General features: G+C 43.0%; 1 protein-coding gene across 1 annotated transcript in view; it reads right to left on the bottom strand.

Annotated features, from left to right (window-relative positions):
* LOC110523660 (leucine-rich repeat transmembrane neuronal protein 4) overlaps positions 1-22,129 on the bottom strand; it is a 112,166-nt gene that overhangs the window by 79,019 nt on the left and 11,018 nt on the right. Inside the window, exon 2 of the mRNA XM_036977338.1 lies at positions 12,473-14,031. Coding sequence (XP_036833233.1) covers positions 12,473-14,031 — 1,559 coding nt within the window. The remainder of the gene's footprint in view (positions 1-12,472; positions 14,032-22,129) is intronic.

The raw sequence follows: 22,129 nt of genomic DNA, 5'->3' as shown, positions 1-22,129 counted from the left end.
CATTCTCTGTAGGATGATGCAATACACATAGGTCATTTCAATGTTCACACAGTATCCAATAATGCCTGTGGATAAAGAGTATCACTAAGGAGATCCAGCATAAGCACCTTGCCAAAGGGTACAGCCGCCTTGGGATCTAAATCTGTGAACTCTTTGTTATTTTTTATCTGCCATCCGTCTCCTGGCACAGTGGGCAGCTCGCAAAGCCTGGCCATTCAGAGGTGATGTCTTGATTGTTTTGACTTTGGTAAGGATGAAAACCATTACATTAGATGGGCGGAGCTCGCCTGATTATAAATTGACACCCTCCGGCATTATGTGATGTTGGATAAAATTGGAAGGCAATCAAGGGGCGCGGCTTCATTAGACAAAGATATAACGCAAACCAAAAAAAGAAAGAGCTGAAGGGGGGACAAGAAGAATGAAAAAATAAAAAAAATAATCATCCTCAAAGCATGGGGTGAACGAGGAGGCCATATTCCACTTTTCAGTCGAGTTGGCTCAGCGAGGGCCAGCAAGGACCTCAAGACCCTATAGGAACAGCAGAACGTGACAAGGGAAAGGACTCCATGTTGTCATGGCAACACCCGGGTCGTGGTGAAATTGCCCTCTTTGTAACAGGCACTCCGGCACCATTGACAGGTGAAACAAGAACTGTCTCTTGGCTTGCTTTTTCAGTCTGCCGTTAAGTCGCAAGCACCATCTCTCTACTCTTTATTTTCTTTTGGGGGTTTCACTATGTGTATTTCCTCCCCTATCTAGACCAAGTTCAGTGTCTCCTCTGACCTCTAAAACAAAGTCAGACACAAAACTTGGAGAAGGTGTTTATAGCGCAGTCGTTTCATAGCGCAGCTCCCATCCCCGAATGTCTTGCAACATGCGAGAGGGATATTAACTTTCCAACATTCTTTGATCGTGATGAGCACACAAGCATACACACAATTCCTCCCTAAATAATGTAGTGTGTAGAGAAAGATAATGGAAGACTGACATAAAACGAACTTTTCAGAAATGGGAGAGTGCACTGTAACTGTTTGTGATTAGAATTATATCAAAGCAATGGGTGGAAAAAGTGTTGAGAGTTGTGTGTGAGAGGGAGAGAGAGAGAGAGAGCGAGAGAGACAGAGAGAGACCCTATAGCCAGGGTTGGGGTCAATTCCAATTCAATTCTTGAATATACTCATGAAGAGGAGAATTTACATTGAATTCAATTATGGAATTGGAATTGAATTAGAATCATACTGCTTGGACTGTCTGAATGGCAATTGAATTGGACTTTTAGAAACATATCATCTTTGGAATTGAATTGAATTGCAATTCAATATTTGTACATGTCCCAGTTAATGGAATTAATCCACTTAGTATCAAACATTGACTGTAGGATTTAAAAATATATATATTTGAACTTGTATCTCGGAATTCAAAGACTGACTTAGAATTTGAATTTAATTTCATTTCATTTACAGGGAGAGGGAATTGAATAAGAAATGAATTTGTGGAATTAATATGCTATAATGTATATCGAGGACCTAGGTACTATACAGGATTGGCTCTAAACAACACTGGTGAATTCATTATAGTCTCACACTGATGATTGACTTGCTCACATCGTTAGAGCCAAGCGTTATCTGGACACACAGGGGTGTGTGATTTGCCCAGAGAGATACGGGTGAGAGTATTTTGGCCCCTGAGGATGCGGAGGGCACAGGCAAAATGGGCCTTAAGTTGATCATTTCATTGGGGAGGGCCCGCTGGCACTCACGACAAGTGAAGGCTTTACTACTCAGAAGCCCCTCGAAGGGGGTATTAATCGAATCCCACACAGAACAGACGGTAGGCCATGCAAATCATGCCGAGCACAGACTGAGAAGGAGTGGAGAGGATTGGGGAGAGGGAGAGCAGACAGAACCACATGGAGGAAATTGTTCACCAGAGCAGAGGAAGGGAGGCTGAGAGCTTAATCCAACCTAACAACACAATACAAGGAACATGCAAGAACAGGAACTAACACATTGAGTTCATGAGTTTCAGAGAAGGGAGCAAGAGGAGCGAGAGGAAATTGCACAATACAGTGATACAAAGTAAAATGCAAGTCATCAAAAAGTAAATAGGTGAGAGAACCGAGAGAGAGAGAGAGAGAGAGAAAGAGAGAGAGAGAGAGAGAGAGAGAGAGAGAGAGAGAGAGAGAGAGAGAGAGAGAGAGAGAGAGAGAGAGAGAGATAGCGAGAGAGAGATGGAAGGAGAGAGAGCGAGAGAGAGAGAGAGAGAGAGATAACGAGAGTGAAATACAGAAGAAATAGAGAAAGAAAGAGAAAAGGAACGAGACAGTTCTCCAACTAGAGACTTACGGTGGTGCCTGAGGGTTACGGTCGTTAAGTCTACAGCCGCTTCACGGTGAGTCACCACCGTTGACACCAGCTTGACCGCAGAGCCAAAGAGCCTCACATAGAGCCTCCATAGGGGCAGAGCTCAGCCCCACACAGCCTGGGAACAGGCCTGGATTACAGGCTGGCGTAGGAGAGGGAGATGCAAACTCACAAGGCTTTTACAGACCACCCAGAGCGAACCAACTCAACTAAGTAACACTGGAACACCTCTGAAAGCAAAAGCTCTATTTCTGCCATGACATGTTGTTCTCTAGCGTACAGGTGCAGTGTTTCAATATGTTCCATCCTGACCTGTCTTAGCTCCAGGTGAGCCCGGAGGAGGATATTTGAAGGACCATGCTTCACCACAGGACATCTCTGCTTGACGAGGCAACACTTCACAAAGCCTGAATAGTAGCGGGGATGACATTACACTGTTCAATCCAATATTAAGGGTGGTCCAAGGTTGTACCTGAAACGTATTCACAACAGAAATATCCCCAGTATGAACATAGACATAACTACTACGGTATACATGTTGAATTACTAGCTAATAAGCATTTCAGTGGTACCTGTACTTAGATTAGATTCTGACTTGACATGCGAGAGACCAAACACATAGGAGACCTGGATCTCATTAGCCAAGGGCAGTCAGAAAGTAGATGTTCACATTTCAGGACTCAAAGAGAGAGCTTCACTTCTAACCCTCCCTTGACCCTTACCTCCACTCCTCCATCACCCATAACCCAACCCAATGTGGCCGTCCCCAGGGAGAAGACAGGTCACAGATGAGAAAAGAGAAAGAGAGTGTCCTGTTGGAATGCAGCGGGAGTGGACGATGATGACCTTGATACGCAAATAGACCATCTTCATTAAAAAGAGGATACATCTTCCCTGAAGATATTTATCATATCAGGGTCCATTGCCAGTGAGGTAGATCGCCTCTGCTTCATTTAATTATCATCATCTATTCAGCACTATTTTTCATCTAGGCTTTTTTATATATCAAATGGGGCAGAGGTGGGCTGTGAGCTGTCTTTTAGATGCATGTAGGCAATTAAACACCAAGAAATAGCCAAGATTTACATTCGTAACCTTTTCCTAATGCCTGATCTTTCAATGAGAACCATGAAGAACTGGCTATTGATTTAGCACGTGTAATAATACATTGACATGCAAGTTAATATCATAATGCTGTGTTACCATGAATATTATCAAGTGCTATGCTGATACATTAGTTCATATTGATATCGTTCAAGTTAAAATGGGCATAAAGTGGGCACTATACCTGTATATCGTGTTTTTATTTTAGCTTTAAATATCCAAGTCTTATATCAACACCTGTATCATTTCCACCTACCCCATCCTTAATAGGGCATCAAACTCCACTGAAGACATTTAACAAGGAGAAAACCAGCTCATGATCAGAATTAATCATGAAGTTCATAAAAAATGCAGAATGTCGCTAGACAATGTCAACAGTTAGTCATGATCAGCAGTCAACGTACACTCAGGCTGATTGGTCCGGGAGGGCTGCTGTGGAATAACAGACTAAAGCCATCATTATGCTCGGCACAGACAGAACGCCTGGGCCTGGGAGAGGGAAATGTCATTCATGCCGACATCTTCCCTCCCAGCATAGCTGGCGTGGTCCAGCAGCAGCAGCTAGAGCCACAGCCACAGCCTGCTGTTCCAGCCTAGCTGGAGGCCACTCTCTGTGTTCACCAATGGAATGGGCTGTGGACCACCGAAGTGACGCGTTAGTAATCGTCACGAACATGCGGGGAGGTGCAGTGTTCGGGCCTCGGTGCCATCACGCCACACAATGACCACAATGACACGCCGAAGATCTCCCCCAAAACAATGCAAGGCCAAAACACCCATAGCTCTACAGCTGGGCTTTTGTCTCATTCTCTCGTGGCAACACAGGCGACAGCTCATACACCTACACCCTCTGCTTAAGCTGCCCTCCACAGCGAAAAGAGCTTGTTTATCACCTCGTAGCATATTGTCACCATCCTCACAGGGAAAAAGTTGGCAAAACAGACAGACAGAGAGAGAGAGAGAGAGAGAGAGAGAGAGAGAGAGAGAGAGAGAGAGAGAGAGAGAGAGAGAGAGGGGGGGGAGAGAGAGAGAGAGAGAGAGAGAGAGAGGGGTAATGGGAGAGAAAGAACATAATAGAGGGGACATAGGCTAATTAAGGGAGGCTAGATTAATTAGGCTTAGAGTCTGCCTGCCTCTCATACTCCCACTGTGCTCAGCACCAGACCCCCCCATCAGGTCCCCTTGGCCCAAACACAGCTGTGTTCATATAGATGATTCCGCCATAGTCTGGGACTGATAGGAACTTCAACTAAATAATCTGCTTTCTACTATTTAGAGAGAGGCAGGACCAATTGGAATGTGCATGTTTGTCGCAATGCCTTGGCCTGCACCAGGGGCCATGGGAGCTTTACACCAGGTAGACACATACATTGTAGGCCAATAATCGGAGGAGAAAAACAAGCTAACACTAAATGCACGGCTGTCTGAGCCTACGGGAGACTCAGAGGAGAATTGAGGAGAAAAACGTCTAGTGCAATACTCTCTCCTCACCAGTTGCACTGCCAGAACCCATCATAGGGGCAGGAAATAGATGAAGTCATGACCTCACACACTAAGCACTGAGGGGGTATCACAGGAGGCTGCTGAGGGGAGGACAGCTCATAGTAATTGCTGGAATGGCGTGAATGGAATGGCATCAACCACATGGAAACCATAAAGCAACCAACTTCAAGTGTTCCAAGGACACTTCAGGTCTCTTGGGAAGTTCTTCTTGGGTCACAAAGCTTCTTCAACAATCCTGCCCCCTCTGTTCCCCCTCTAATGCCAACCCTTAGTAAATTCATTTATTATCAATTCATCAAAACACAGTTTATGCAAGTGGGAAAAGGGGATACCTAGTCAGCTGCGCAGCTGAATGCATTCAACCGAAATGTGTCTTCTGTATTTAACCCAACACCTCTGAATCAGAGAGGTGCGGGGGGGCTGCCTTAATCCATGTCATCAGCGCCTGGGGAGCAGTTGTTGTTGGGGGTTAACTGCCTTGCTCAAGGGCAGAACAGCACATTTTTCCACCTTTCTGGCTCAGGGATTCGAATCAGCGACCTTTCGGTTACTGTCCCAAAGCTCTTAACCGCTAGTCTACCTGCAGCTAAGTGCCAGGGAGAGGAAAATGGCCTACTTGGAAAGACTGAATAAAGCCTCCCACTGCATTCAAGATGACACTTTCAATGGCTCTTGGATCACCCTGCATGTTCAAAACAGAGGGAGAAGGCTTTTGAGATGCTGAGTGTTCCATAGGTTAATTTTACTGGCCACAAAGACACAGAGAACAGCCAAGCCCCCTCAGCCCTTCCCCATCTAACATTCTTGGTCCACTCCATACTCTCCATGGTGGAGTATGATGGAATGAATATTTATCACATTCCTGGCCAAGATGCTGGGAAAGGTTTAGGAAAAACAAAGTGGAAAAAAGCTGGAGTCTGCTATTTCTGGCCTGATTGACGGCCGGGCTGGTAGCGAGTAATTCCTTTTGAGGGGGAGGCACAAGTGCCCTTGCACCAGATCCCAGCACAAGTTTATGATAATCCCAATAAATGATGATGCACCGCGCAGTCATTAAAAACTGTGATTGGCACTAAATCAAACAGGCTGCGCCTTTCAGGTCAGTGAGAACTATGTACAGCCTGTCCCTCTCCTCTCTCTCCCTCCGACTATCCATCCATCTCTCTCTCTCTCTGTCTCCCTTTCTACCTCTGCATCTCTCTGCTCCTCTCTCTGCTCCTCTCCCCTCTCCTGTCTCCTTTCCAACTTTTGTTTCAATTGTTGAGTCTTTCAGCTCATGTATTTCCACCCAACGCCACTTCTCCTATATCGCCTCTTTGAAGTAGAATGAATGAGCAGGTAAACATAATCACTTTGAAACTGTTCTTACTTTTTTATTTTTTGCGTACGTGCAGATATAACAGCCTGAACATTTCTATAAGTGTCTGCTGGTGTTTTTGTGAAACTGGTGATCTAATTCACGCTTCAACTGACAAACAGGTTCAAGCCAACAGTTATAATCTCTACCGTCTACCGCATGGATTAATCCACTTTCATCATCTAGAGCGGTCAAAGGTACAAAACATCAATTTGTTAACCTAAATCTGGATAGTCCACTGACGGTTGATTACTGCCCTTAGCATGCCCATTATTATGTGCAAATGGAAATAGTGAGCCTTGATTTTTAAACATCAGAAGAAGGAAAAAAATGGTATTATCAGGCGAATCCTTTAACGTGAAGGTGGATGGTTTATCTCTCTGCTCCGACATGGAAATGCCAGCGTAGCTTCCACTAGGCCACGTCCGTGGGTCAAAACCACAAAGACACCCACACTAGTCACAGTTTCCATTAGCAAATAGACCTTGTTACCCTCTTGAGTGTGCAAAGACACAACTCAAGGTATTATGACCATAGAGACCTCACTACCCTGTCAAGTGGGAGCCCATCCAGCTCAATTGTGTCAGTGTTGAGAAGGTACGGTAGCAAATCAGAAATGCATTAGATGCATGGGACTGCAAGAGAGAGAGAGAGCGAGAGAGACAGAGAGAGAGAGAGACAGAGAGAGAGAGAGACAGAGAGAGACAGAGAGAGACAGAGAGAGAGAGAGAGAGAGAGAGAGAGACAGAGAGAGAGAGAGACAGAGAGAGAGACAGAGAGACACAGAGAGAGAGAGAGACAGAGAGAGAGAGAGAGAGAGACAGATAGAGAGAGAGAGAGAGAGAGAGAGAGAGAGACACACAGAGAGAGAGAGAGAGAGAGAGAGAGAGAGAGAGAAAAAAAGAGAGAGATGAAGGTGTGTGTGGTGTGGAGTGATTAAAAACGCAGCTCCCTTTGCACTGATTGCGCTGAATTTTGGAAAGCATCCCAATTTAGATAGGAACGTCCCAGAGCAAAAAGGAACATGTCCACTCATCTTAATAAGACATATAGTAAAGTGAATGGCCTGATGAATGGTCTGAAAAGAGAAAGCAGAAGCCTCATCCTTTCAGAGTCAGACTCTACAAACTCAATACCCTCTACAGACGCTGCCATCAAAGGCTAAACAGCTGCTGGTATTATATCTCAATCACTGGAAATGAAGCAAGATTGAGAGGCCATTGCTGCAAAAACAATCAGAATGTACCAAATGACACTGTGAGAGGGGCATTGTGGGATAGTTTCCCCCCCTATTGAGGTTGGTGGGTATGGAGCCTTATTGTGAAAATATCCACATACACCCACACAAGTTGGTTACAGATAGCTGCTTCTAACCAGTTGTTGATGTACCATTATTGTAATTTCCGGCCCCTAATGATATACAGTACATGATTAAATACAAGTAAAAAAGGCCTGAGTGGAATTCTGCATTATGTATCCCTTCTTTAATTATCAGCATTATCTATGATCTTCCTCACATTTCAAGAGACGATCAATGAGTTGGATGGTGGGGCTCTGATCCCTAAGTGTACTTGCTGGCTTCATGGCACAATCAATCCCAAATGAATCCATTGTCGGTTTTGCAAAAAAAAAAAAAACTTTTATTACCTTGCTAATCCAATTGATAAAAGGCACCATTATTTTTCATGGTGAAAGACAGCCTTTGAATATATGACATGTATGCAAGGAGCACCCTCAGGGTCGCTTCATAGGAGACATACTGTATCTCTAGAGAATGTGTGTGTGTGAGCGTGTCTCTCTCTCTCTCTCTCCCCCCTCTCTTTCTCCCCCTCTCCCTTTATCTCTCTCGCCACCCTTCTGTTGCTCTCTCTCCCTTCTCTTCCGCTCTCTCTCTTCCTCCTTCTCCCACCCCATCTCTCTCTCTTGCACACATCCATGCTAGTCAATGCCTGGGGATGCATGACATTGATGAAAACACCGTTTTTTGCGATGGTAAGAGACTTCAAACGTGTGTCTGAATCTATCCCGTTCCTATGATGTGAAAAAGCTACACACTGGACATGTGAGGATAGAATACTATATATACCCTTGCAGGGAGAATAGAACTCATCAATTGTGAGTGGCATGCATTTTCCTGCAGTGGAAGGCAGCCAAATGGCATTAGAGTCTATGCAGCAGCAGCAGCAGCAGTACTTGCCATAGAGCAGGAGCCTGACTGGGGCGAAGGATAGATAGGTAATTCACTAAAAATAATGTGTGCTTGAAGAAGCATAGGAAAAGGGTGGAAAAAACAAAGATATGAGACCTCTAAGAATAGCCTAGCAGGAGAGCGAAAGGTTTCTTGTATGTGCCCACGTGTGCATATCCTGCACAGGCACTCAAGCAGAGACACACACCTACACACAGGAGGAAGGTATTTGAACTCTGAAACTGGCTGTATTTACACAGGCAGCCTAATTCTGATGTTTTTTTCACAAATTGGTCTTTTGACCAATCAGATCAGCTCTGAAAAATATCTAATGTGAAAAGATCTGATGTGATTGGTCAAAAGACCAATTAGTAGTGGAAAAAATATCAGAATTTGGCTGCCTGTGCAAACGCAGCCACTGTGTGTCTTTCGCCATAAGCAGGAAACCATGGATTTATCTACTGTTTATATTCATCAAAAGTGAATCTATGAATAGTAACGTTAGCCTGCGCTAACACAGGCAGCCCATTTCAAAGACCAATTAGTGGAAAAATTGGGCTGTCTGTGTAAATGCCTATGTAAACGCAGCCCAATTGTGTAAAAGCGGCCAAAGTGTGTCAGATCATGATAAATTCAGCACAGCTGGCCTCAATAAGTTACAGACATACTTACTGATCTGAATTGGGCAAAAGGATTTGACATTGGTTTGATAGGATCTGTCCTTTAATTCTGTCTGTTGTTTCCTCTTTTGCCTTGCAGTTTGATCCAGCCACAGAGGAAAACATGCCAATCTGCTGGACTTTGCTTAAAGACCTCTGATCTGGCAAAAAAAGAGGCTTTGCACTGGCGGTGATCACAGGATGGACAGCTGTCTGTGGAGAGCTGTCTTTGTGTATGTGTGGACCCAGCACTGCCAATCTATCTGTCTAGTCTGGATGGCTGCTGATTTTTCGGCCTGCCTAACTGCCTTTCCTGTCTGTGAGTCAAGTTTCCTACCTTCTATGTATCCTGCCCTTCCAGCTTACCTGGTTTCACCTGTCTCTCTGCCTGTCTTGCTGCCAGTCTACTGTTCTACCTGTCTCTCAGCCTGTCTCGCTGCCAGTCTACTGTTCTACCTGTCTCTCAGCCAGTCTACTGTTCTACCTGTCTCTCTGCCTGTCTCGCTGCCAGTCCACTGTTCTACCCGTCTCTCAGCCTGTCTACTGTTCTACCTGTCTTTCTGCCTGTCTCGCTGCCAGTCTACTGTTCTACCTGTCTCTCTGCCTGTCTCGCTGCCAGTCTACTGTTCTACCTGTCTCGCTGCCAGTCTACTGTTCTACCTGTTTCTCTGCCTGTCTACTGTTCTACCTGTCTCTCTGCCAGTCTACTGTTCTACCTGTCTCTCAGCCTGTCTCGCTGCCAGTCTACTGTTCTACCTGTCTCTCTGCCTGTCTACTGTTCTACCTGTCTCTCTGCCAGTCTACTGTTCTACCTGTCTCTCTGCCTGTCTCACTGCCAGTCTACTGTTCTACCTGTCTCTCTGCCTCTCTACTGTTCTACCTGTCTCTCTGCCTGTCTCGCTGCCAGCCAACTGCCTGTCTGCCTGTCTCACAACTCTTCAGGCTGCCGTGCCTCCAGCCCAGGATGACTCTAATGGCACTGTCAGCCACAATAACCTGACAAGGTTATTTTTGTCCGGAGGAGAAAAAGTCCTGCACTACTAGTGTAAGCAAACAGCTACATAACTGCATAAACAATTAAAACACATGCAATGAATGCAAAATCCCAGTGGCTCATCATGTTGTAAAATAAGTCTAGAAGCTTCAATAAAATAAGTTTAAGGCTTTGAAAAGTGGATTTTAAAAGGAAATAAGGGAGAAAATGGCGACCACCAAGCCAGACGGGGAGAAGAGAACAAGAATGGATGTTGTAGAGATAATAAAATGAGGAAGAGGGACAAGGAGAGAAAGCAAATTAGGTAGGGAATATATAAGTGGAGAGTACCAATAAAGATGCACTTGGGTTGCCTTGGGGAAATTTTTAAGGAAGAGAGCAGTCTTTGCTTCTTTTCCAGGTAATCCGATTGCTATATTGGTGATCTAACACCCTCATTAAGCAAGGATCAAAAGGCATTGTGAAAAGCGACGGCACAGAACCGCAGTGTGTAAGAGACAGGATTAGGAGGATGAGAGAGATATTCTCTCACTAACGGTGAGTGTTTGAAATCCCCCGCATGCCTAATTGTCAACTAAAGACACTACCATCTAAGTTCAGCTTGCTTGCTGAATTGCAGACCAATTCTTTTGGTGTTTGTGGTGTGATGCTGTTCAAGCAATTAACAATCTGACTTAATGATCTTGCTTTTTATGGGAAATAAACATACATTTATCTCAGGAACACTGTGATGTCATAAGACAAATTTACGTTTTTTTTGTATCCTGTTAGCAAACACGGTTTTGCTTGTCACATTTTCAGGCCTGAATAAATATGAGAGTTGTCCAAAAGAAGAAAGGAAAAATTACCTGAAATTGCAGATGAATATTAGTGTATCCTTTTCCTTTGAACTTGTTGAAGACCCATTTGAGCAATTCCCTACCTTGTAAGAGTAATACATATTGCGTAACACAGCATATAAAAAAGCATATGAGTGGGCCAAATCACCAAAGTCATAAAATCCACAGCTAGACAGACAAACAAACACACTGTCTTCAAAGGCAAACGTCAGAATACATAAAGACACTTTAACAGCATCAGAGCTAAACGGTCACAGTGAACACATAGAATAAGCCTTGAAACACTGATCCAAGACCAGTTTAACCAGACCTGATTGAAGACCACTTACAAGTAATCTGAAGAAAACAACACTTTATAAAATACAGTTCTGAAAATAAACAAACCTTTTTTTGGGGGTGACGCAACATAGAGGACAAAACAAACAGTAGGAGCAAATGTAAACGTTTAAATGATGTGAAATGTATGCTTAGCTTCTATCCGTTGAGATTCTACTATGTTGTCAAAAACAAGGTGATTCCAAAAGAAAGAGAAGCACTGGACTTTGTCCCACAGTGACACACGCTCCACAAAATGTGTTTTATCTTTTTGTTTGTCTAATTATTCATTTGTCCAGTGAATTCAAACATTCCCAGTGGCACTCCTTATGGAAGTTTTAGACAATGAATATTTGTAGAAGTACATGTATTGTGATGTATGTGTGTTGTGTGTGTTTGTTTGTATATGTGTGTGTGTGTGTGTGTGTGTCTGTTGTACCCCTGTAGGTATATGAATGTAAGATGAAGACAGAGAGGCATAGATGGTAAGCTAGTAAGAGGAAGCTGTGTATGAAGTCTTTACCGGCATCCATTGTGAGTCTGTGCTATAATAGGTGTAGGATAAAGTCATCAGTGGAGAGGGACTCTTCTTGCTGTCACAACAGTGTCCATTATCATTCCAAGTGTCTAGGGATGAATCTCCCCACAAACAAAGTGGCTAATTGAAAATAGAACTGAGATATGATAACCACAAACAAAAAATGCCTTTGGCATTTTGGTGGGTAAAAACTGCACCTAAATAAGCAATAGAATCCACCTCTCAGAATGCATGGGAAAAAACTGTAACTTATCACAAACAAGCTAGTGAAATTATTCAGGATAGGAAATCTAATCGGTTGTACTTATTGCATTTCAACACAATTTTACATCAAACAATGTTTTTCCTCTTATTAACAGAGACAAGGGTGTAAGTGAATAGCATAACTCTTCTTTGATCACAATGAAAACTACTCAAGGCAAGGATAGCGACATCCCACAAAGAGCACACCATTCCTTACCAAAACAAAGCTACAGCCAATCCAAGAGGGGAGATACGGAAATAAAGCCACTGATGTAATATCAATCAAAAGCAGTAAACATTTACCTCAGGTTGCCTCGCTGTGGAAGAGATTTGATTAGGAGGGGTGGCGGATGGTGTGGGTCATACCTCGCATTCCCTGGAGCCTGAGATGGTGTAGGTGCAGGAGCCAGTCCCATTGACAAGCACGTCCATGGCCTCCGAATTGGTGGGCTTGTAGTCCACATAGTACTCCTGCAGTGGGGAACTCAGCGTGCGCTCCGTCTCTCTGGCTTTTTTCCGGCGCTTACGAGCTGCAGCCGAGTGCTCCTGCAGCTGCTTGACACTGCTGGGATAGCGCTTCCACGAAACGTAGATCACCAACAGGATCATCACCACAGACAAGAACAGGGCAACGCTCCCCGCCACTATCTTGTGAAAGGACACAGGCTCAAACTGTTCAGGTGGTGGCGCCACAACCGAGGTAACAGCTGGAGAGGTAGGGCCTCCTTTGGATCCCTCCCCGCTCTTCCCACCTTGCGTGGGTGGTGTGGGGTAGACTGGGCGGCGCTCTGTCTGGTCTGGGTCATTAGATGGTGTGGGTGGGGCGCTGGCCGTGAGGGTTGTGATTGCGTTATCCCGACACACACTGTGGGTGTCAACAGCATCCATGACCTTCTCTCCCTGCGCTTCCTTGGGGGCAGCGCAGATCATGTTGTTCTCCTTGTTCCCCTTGAAGTTCCTCAGCCAGACCACCAGGGGGCAGACCACAGGACCACAGTCCCACACGTTCCCCGCCAGGCTGATGGTGATCAGAGAGATCCAAGCAGACACGGTCTCCTGGGACACGTTGGTCAGCTTGTTGGAATCCAGATTGAGTGTTTGAAGGTTGGGCAAGCATTGGTAGACTGTAGCATCCACCTCTTGCAGATCATTGCCAGACAGGTCCAGCTTCTGCAGGGAGGTCCAGGTCCAGGTCAGGCCCTGGCTCATGGAGCGGATGCGGTTCCACTGCAGGTACAGCGCCCTCAGGTTATAGAGGCGTGGGAAGTGGGAAAAGTTTATCTTGGAAAACTGGTTGTGCTCCAGGTGCAGCTCGGTCAGCTTCAGCAGGCCTGAGAAAGCGTTGCGTGTGATGCTGCGCAGGCGGTTGTAGCCCAGGTCCAGGAACTCCAGGTTTCTGCAGTCCTGGAACAGACGCACAGGAATGCTTTTCAAGGAGTTGGAGCGCATGTGCAGGCTGAGGAGCTTGCGGAGGCCCTGGAACTGGCCCGGCTGCAGAGACGCCAGTTTGTTGTAAGACAGGTCCAGGTTGCGGAGGTTGGGTACAGGATGGAAAGTGGTGTTGTGGAGCATTGTGATCTTGTTTGAGCTCAGTATCAGCTCCTTGAGCCTTCGGACGCCTTGGAAGGCCAGTACGTCTACAGAGGCAATGTAGTTGTGGTCTAAGTAGAGCCAGATGAGCTGGTTGAGGCCCACAAACTGTCCAGCTCTGAGACTGACCAGACTGTTGTAGCGTAAGGACAGGCCTTGGCAGCCCCCTGAGAGGTTCTTGGGCACATCGCGAAAACCGCTGGACTCACAGTAGACAATTTTCCCATCGCAGCGACAGCTCTTGGGGCATGGACGCTCGCTGAGGGACGGAGATGCTGCCAGCCACACCTGCATGAGCAGAGGCACCATAAGCCAGCGGCGCCGCATGGCAGAGGCTGCAGAGAGGGACAGAGAGAGAGAGAGAGAGAGAGAGAGAGAGAGAGAGAGAGAGAAAGAGGAAAAAAATATTTTTACTGAAAGTGTCTGACAACAACCCATCTGGTTGGAAATGGTGTAGAAAATGGTGGTTTTAATTTGGTTTTAACTGCAATCGACCAGAATTGAGTCTTCCCACAAGCCGCCACAGTGCTTGAGCCAAAACTAGAGATGTCATAAAAGCAAGCTGAAACACAGCAAATTAACATTCAGGAGCTGGCGGTTGTGTATACAAATCCAGAGGCGTATCTATTTAGAATCTAGCCACTTCACATTGACCCATAACAGAGCGGTTAAGGGTCTGAGTAAATCATGGCGTTCACTTCCAAAAAGTTTGAACAAAGGAGTCAGCTCTCTAGAAACCCTATGGAATTAAACAGCTCTGTGTCTAAACAAAATACATACATGTATACTAACCCTTTGAACACACGTCATTAAATAAGCAAACACACAGACAAAAAAGGGAATCCGTGCCGTCTCTTTGGATATCCTGCTACTGCTACTTCGGGTTATAAAACATGTAGAAGAAATACTGCAGATACAGACGGTTGAATCAGTGATGGTGATCATGACAATCGGTCAGTATGAAGATGCAGGATCTTATTTTGAGCCAGCTTTCTACAGCAGGAAATGAATCCTGCAGCAACAGCAAATGTGAATTGTTATGTGGATTATAATTCATAGACATTTTTGCAGGGGTTGATAAATTGTTCTTAAGGGGAAAATCAAGTCTGAAATACAAACTTCAGAAGCCTTTTTTAAACCTCAAATACACTACAAGTTTAACATTTCCAGAAAGTTCTCCTGTAACAGGGTGATAAAATGAAGATCCAATATCTGTACATGTAGCCTGGTGTGATATCGGTCTTCATCCTTAGGTGAGAGTGAGCTGTTTACATTAAAAGCGCTCCCCTTACAGAGTCACTAACGATCTGTTATTAAGGGTGCATTGATTTTCTCCTGAGGAGTGCATCCATTTCTTATGTGTGCTCTTTTCTCTGGGCTAAACCTCCGTAATGTGATAGCCTGTAAACATCCTCTAATCAAAAGATAGGATGAATGTCTGGTTTAACATAGTCCATAGCTGTGTTTCATTGGTTATCACATGTGTATGTCGTGGTGACAGTCCAATCATCCTAGGTTTTGCTCTATGAAAGAAAATATGACCGTGATGTTGTCTGCATGATAAAGTTTCGAATGTGTCGCAAAACTGAACAAATTATGAGATAGAATGAGACCAAGAAATACAATGCATTTGATGGTACTTGGGCTTCAGTGCAACAAAATGTATGTTCTAAAATTCAGATTTAAATTTTATCATCTCGGGGCGACAGTTTATCAGAATTAATTATTTGACCAATGGAGGCCGAGAAGCATCCTACAGCACATGAAGAGTTCCATTACCTTACGCTATATTTCCATTTTCAGAAATGTTGGTAAATTTGCTTTTATTATTTAATTTAAAAAATGATATTTTCATAGCATGGGGTTGTTTGATGACAGACATGTATTTGTTAAAAATCGATCACTCGATGGTTTCATTTCAGAGACAAATAATAATGTTTTTTTTGCAAAATGCTATATATCCACCTCACTCTCAGAGAAACAGGTGGTACTACTAGGTTTTACACACATTCAAATGTAACAAATAACTACATTTTTATTAACAGCAGGCTAAACTGCATCTTCTGTTGAATTTCTACATTTAAAAACATTATTTTTCATTGTATGTATATTGAATTATTATTTGCAGTTGTCACTATGACAATGAACACACCCTGAAAGCACTGAATGGCATTGTGCTACCACCTTATTAATAGCCCTACAGCATGCAGTAGGATGTGGCGATCAGTTGATTGACAGGTGCACTGTAGAACGATAAACTTTCCTCTAGTGTGGATGCTCGCCAATCTGGGTTTGAGTCCGGACTCGCAAAAAACTTCTTTAATATAACTAAAAAAAAACGCTACTGCAATGCTGCCATCTGTAGGATGCTAACGAGAGTGCTTTGTTAAGGACGATGTTATGGAAAAGTGTTTGTTCACATCCATCTGGCGTCAACATTTATAATTGGCTGATGCCATAATCAAGGTCTGGTGAGGTCAGCATAATGCCAGGTTATCTGATAGGAGCCGCTACAATGCGTTCTAAGTAAATTGACTGGTCTTAATTGCATCTTGAGATTGAGAAAAGGTTTACATTTAAAGTGTGGCCCCACACTCTTAACAAAAAAAAGATCTAATTAGGCAAACCAACATTATGGAAACACAACAATGTTTATTAATTGTAAAATACATTTAATTGCATATTTTTCCGTGTTTTCTGTGTGATACATTATGTGTGGGCAGCTCAAACGAAGTGTGTTCATCAGATTCAGTGTGAATTTACACATTCTCCTAAAAGAATCGAGTGAGAAGCATTCGACTCTCAAATGTTTTCATGTGCAGCTTTATTAAAATAGATTGTGAGATACATAATTTAGCTTGTACCCTCTTCACTAGGCACCTTCATGCCCTGATTAACACTATGTGTGGTTTAATGAGCGGCCCATGCACTAATGCTTCACTAAGTCATCTTCTTCTCCTCAGCTTCTTATCTAATTCAGAGATGAACAGAAGTTGCCCTCAGAGGTGTCACTCTTAAGCTGTGTCTCTATTACCACCTCTCTACCATGCTTCCCTTGTCCTTACCATTTGGTTACAATATCATATTGGTTAACTATCACCTATTAATTCCTAGCACTCCCCCATTATCACTTCAGTTGTTTATACTACTTTCCCCTTGAACTGCATAGGCTGTTTTTGCCTGTTCCAACCCATTCAAGTCAGTCATTCACACCTCTGCACACCCTTGATACACCGTAGCTTTTTATTGTGACTACCATTATCACACTGTGCTAGGACAGACTGTATAAATCCATTTCTGTAACAGAATCACTCAGCTGCTACTACTACAACAGCTACTACTAATACTACTACAACAGCTACTACTACTACTATAACTACAACAGCTACTACTACTACTGCTACTGATCCTACTACTACAACAACTACTACTACTACTACTGCTACTCCTACTACTACAATAGCTACTACTACTACTACTAATATTACTTCTGCTACTGATCCTACTACTACAACAGCTACTACTACTACTACTGCTACTGCTCTTCCTCCTACTACTAATACTACAACAGCTACTACTACTACTACTACTACTACTGCTACTGATCCTACTACTACAACAGCTACTACTACTACTACTGCTACTGCTCCTCCTCCTACTACTACTACAACAGCTACTACTAATACTACTACTGCTACTGATCCTACTACTACAACAGCTACTACTTCTACTACTGCTACTGCTCCTCCTCCTACTACTACTACTACAACAGCTACTACTACTACTGCTACTGATCCTACTACTACAACAGCTACTACTACTACTACTGCTACTGATCCTCCTCCTCCTCCTACTACTACTACAACAGCTACTACTACTACTGCTACTGATCCTACTACTACAACAGCTACTACTACTACTACTACTACTACTGCTACTGCTCCTCCTCCTCCTACTACTACTACTGCTGCTACTGCTCCTCCTGCTACTACTACTACTCCTACTACTGCTACTGCTCCTCCTCTTACTACTACAACAGCTACTACTACTACTACTACTACTACTACTACCACTACTACTACTACTACAGCAGTTACTACTACTACTACTAATACAACAGCTACTACTACTACAACAGCTACTACTACTACTACTACTACTACTGCTACTGCTACTGCTCCTACTACTACAACCACAACTACAACAGCTACTACTACTACCACTACTTTTAGTATTTTGCATTTATTAGGATACCCATTAGCCAAGGCAGCAGCTTCTACTCTTGGGTTCCAAACTGGAATAAAACAATTACATCACAACAAAACAAAACAACAGCCTACATCACAAACAAAATAATACATCATATAAGACATTTTTACTTAATTTTTTACACATGTAAAATCTAAAATGTACAATACAACGTGTGTGTGCGTATGCATGTGTCTCTTCATAGTCCGACTTGTGCCGTGAGGTGCTGTTTTATCCGTTTTTTTATCAGATTTTATTTCTCGCTTGAGTTACTTGATGTGGAAGAGAGTTCCATGTAGACATGGCTCTATGTAGTACTGTGAGCTTCCCAGTTTGTTCTGGACTGTCTTGTGGAGTATGTATGGGTGTCTGAGCAGTGTAGTAGCTGTTTGAACAGACAGTTTGTGCGTTCAACATGTCAATACCCCTCACAAAAGCAAGCAGTGATGCAGACAATCTCTCCTCTATTTTGAGCCAGTAGAGATTGACATGCATGTTATTGATATTAGCTCTCCGTGTACAATTAAAGGCCAGGAGGGCTGCTCTTTCTGGGCTAACTGTAAATTGCCTATGTCCTTCTTTGTGCCACTTGACCATATAACTGGGCAGTAGTCCAGGTGTGATAAAACTAGGGCCTATCGGACTTGTTTAGTTGATTGTGATGTCAAGAAATCAGAGCAGCGTTTTATTACGAACAGACTTCTCCCCATCTTAGCTACCATTGCATCAATATGTTTTGACCATGACAGTTTACAATCTAGGATTACACCCAGCAGTTTAGTCTCCTCAACTTGCTCAATTGCCACATTATTCATTACAAGACTTAGATGAGGTTTATGGTTTAGTGAATGATTTGTCTCAAATTCAAAGCTTTACGTTTTTGATATATTTCTGCCTAGCTTATTACTAGCCACTGACTCTAAAACTGAGTCAGTGGCTAGTAATGACGTTAAAACGGACTAAAACTGCTCTTTTTTAAATGTTGCAGTGATTTCACATGCTGTGGTAGCTGACGTGTATAATGTTGAGTCATCAGCATAGAGAGCCTTCAGAAAGTTTTCACAACCCTCAACTTGTTCAAAATGTTGTTGTGTTACGGCCTGAATTTAAGACCTATTGGTAGATGGGTAAAAAAAAGAAGCAGACATTGAATATCCCTTTGAGCATGGTGAAGTTATTAATTACACTTTTGATGGTGTATCAATACACCCAGTCACTACAAAGATATATGCGTCCTTCCTAACTCAGTTGCCAGAGAGGAATGAAACTGTTCAGGGATTTCACCATGAGGCCAATGGTGACTATAAAACAATTACGAGTTTAATGGCTGTGAAGGGAGAAAACTGGATGGATCAACAACATTGTAGTTATAATACTAATTTAATTGACAGAGTCAAAAGAAGGAAGACTGTACAGAATAAAAATATTTAAAAACATGCATCCTGTTTGCAACAAGGAACTAAAGTAATACTGCAAAAGAAAATTGGCAAAGCAATTCAATTTTGTCCTGAATATGTGTTAAGTTTGGGTCAAATCCAATAGAACACATAACTGAGTAACATTCTTCATATTTTCAAGAATGGTGGTGGCTCCATAATGTTATGGGTATGCCTGCTTTCAGTAAACACTGGGAGACAAATTCACCTTTCAGTAGGACAATAACTTTAAACACAAGGCCAAATACACACTGGAGTTGCTTACCACAACAACAATGAATGTTCTTGAGTGGCCAAGTTATAGTTTTGACTTAAATCGGCTTGGGAATCTTTGGCAAGACTTGAAAATGGCTGTCTAGCAATGATCAACAACCAACTTGACACAATTTGACAGAATTTTTAAAATAAAAATGCAAATATTCTACAATCCAGGTGTGCAAAGCTCTTAGAGACTTACCCAGAAAGACTGGTGACGTGAAGTCAAGGGGTATGAATCCTTATTGAAGGCACTGTACATAGAACCACTGACTCAAGGCTAGTGGTCAGTCATTATAGTGCATTCAGAAAGTATTCATACTTTGACTTATTCCACGTGGTCGTGTTACAGCCTGAATTCACAATGGATTAAATGTTTTCTCTCACCCATCTACACACAATACCCCATAATGACAGTGAAACAGGTTTTTAGACATTTTTGCAAATGTATTGAAAATGAAAGACAGAAATATCTAATTTACATAAGTATTCACACCCTGAGTCAATACTTTGTAGAAGCATTTTTAGCGGTGTCACGGTCGTTGTATGGAGGGGACCAAATCGCAGCGTGGTGTGAATACATTCTTTATTGAATGAAGAACAAGAAGAACACTTAAAGAAAAAACAACAAAACGATTAAGACTAGCGTGACCGCTATATAAACACTGTGATAACATGCAACATAACATAGACAATAACCCACCAAATACCCAAAGTAGATGGCTGCCTAAATATGGTTCCCAATCAGAGACAACGATAAACACCTGCCTCTAATTGAAAACCAATCTAGGAAACCATAGACCTACATAAACACCTAGATGGAAACAACCCCATAAATCTACAGAACCCCTAGCCAGTACAAAAACCCTAGATGAGACAAAACACACATACCACCCTCGTCACACCCTGACCTAACCAAAATATATAAATAAAACAAAGAATACTCAGGTCAGGGCGTGACAAGCGGCGATTAAAGGTTTGAGTCGTGTTGGGTATGTCTGTATAAGCTTTGAACTGGATTTGTGGATTTTCTCTTATTCTATCTTGCAAAAATTCCCAAGCTCTGTTAAGCTAGATGGGGAGCTGTGGAAATAGCAATCTTCAAGACTTTCCACAGATTTTCAATGGGATTTACGTCTGGGCATTGGTTGGGCCAATCAAGGACTTTCACATTCTTGTTCTGAAGCCATTAGACCATTGCTTTGGCAAAAACAAAAAATAAAATAGTACTCTGAAGCAGGTTCTCATTAAGGATTTTCTTGTATTTGGCTACATTAATTGTTCCCTCTATCCTTACTAGTCTCCCAGCATCCCTATAGCATGATGCTGCTACCCCAATGCTTTACGTTAGGGATGTTAGACAGCTGATGAGCTGTACCTGTTTTTTTTTCCAGACATAGCACTTTGCATTCAGGCCAAATTAAATGTTTGTCTCATCAGAACACATCATCTTTTTCCTTATGCTCTCAGAGTCTTTCATGTGCCTTTTTGCAAACTCCAGGCGTGCTATCATGTGACTTTTTCTCAGAAGTGGCTTCCCTCTTTCCACTCTCCCATAAAGCCCAGATTGGTGAAGTGCTGTAGAGACTGTTGTCCTTCTGGCAGGTTCTCCCATCTCAGCCAAGAAACAATGTAGTTCTGTCAGAGAGGTCATTGGGTTCTTGGTCACCTCCCTGACCAAGGTCCTTCTTGCCCGGTTGGTTAGTGTGGTCAGACCGCCAGCTTTAGGCAATCTAGGTAGTTCCGTATTGTTTTCCATTTCCCAATAATGGAGACCACTGTGCTCAAAGAATCTTTCAACACTCTCAAAATTGTTTTATACCCTTCCCCAGATATATTCCTCATCATAATTATATTTCGGAGATCTACGGACAGTTCCTTAAACTTCATGGTACAGTTTCTGCTCTGACATGCACTGTCAACTGTGGGACCTTATGTAGACATTATGTCCAAACAACTGAATTGGCAACAGGTGGACTCCAAACAGGTTGTTGTGACATCTCAAGGATGATCAAAGAAAATTGGATGCACCTGAGCTCAATTTGCAGTGTCACAGCAAAGGGGTGGGAATTCTTACGTAGATAAAAATATTTCTATATTTCATTTTCAATTCATTTGCAAACATTTTGAAAAACATGTTTTCACTTTGTTATTGTGTGTAGATGGATACGGGACAAAAGTCATTTAATAAATTTTGAACTCAGGCTGTAACACAACAAAATGTGTCAAGGGGTATGAATAGTTTCTGAAGACAGTAAAAATATACAAAAAGTAAGGGGGCAAGACAGCTAGCTTGTGGTATGCCTAACTCTAATTGGTTTACGTTAGAGAGGCATCCATTAAAGAACACCCTCTGTGTTATGTTAGATAAGTAACACTTGATCCACGATATGGCAGAGGATGTAAAGTCAAAACACATATGTTTTTTAAGCAGCAGACTATGATGGATAATGTCAAAAGTTGCACTGAAGTCTAACAAAACAGCTCCCACAAT

This window comes from Oncorhynchus mykiss, chromosome 5 (assembly GCF_013265735.2).
Source record: "Oncorhynchus mykiss isolate Arlee chromosome 5, USDA_OmykA_1.1, whole genome shotgun sequence".
Taxonomy (NCBI): Eukaryota; Metazoa; Chordata; class Actinopteri; order Salmoniformes; family Salmonidae; genus Oncorhynchus; species Oncorhynchus mykiss.
The sequence above is the reverse complement of the archived record's forward strand: the minus strand, read 5'-3'. Positions and strand labels throughout refer to the sequence as shown.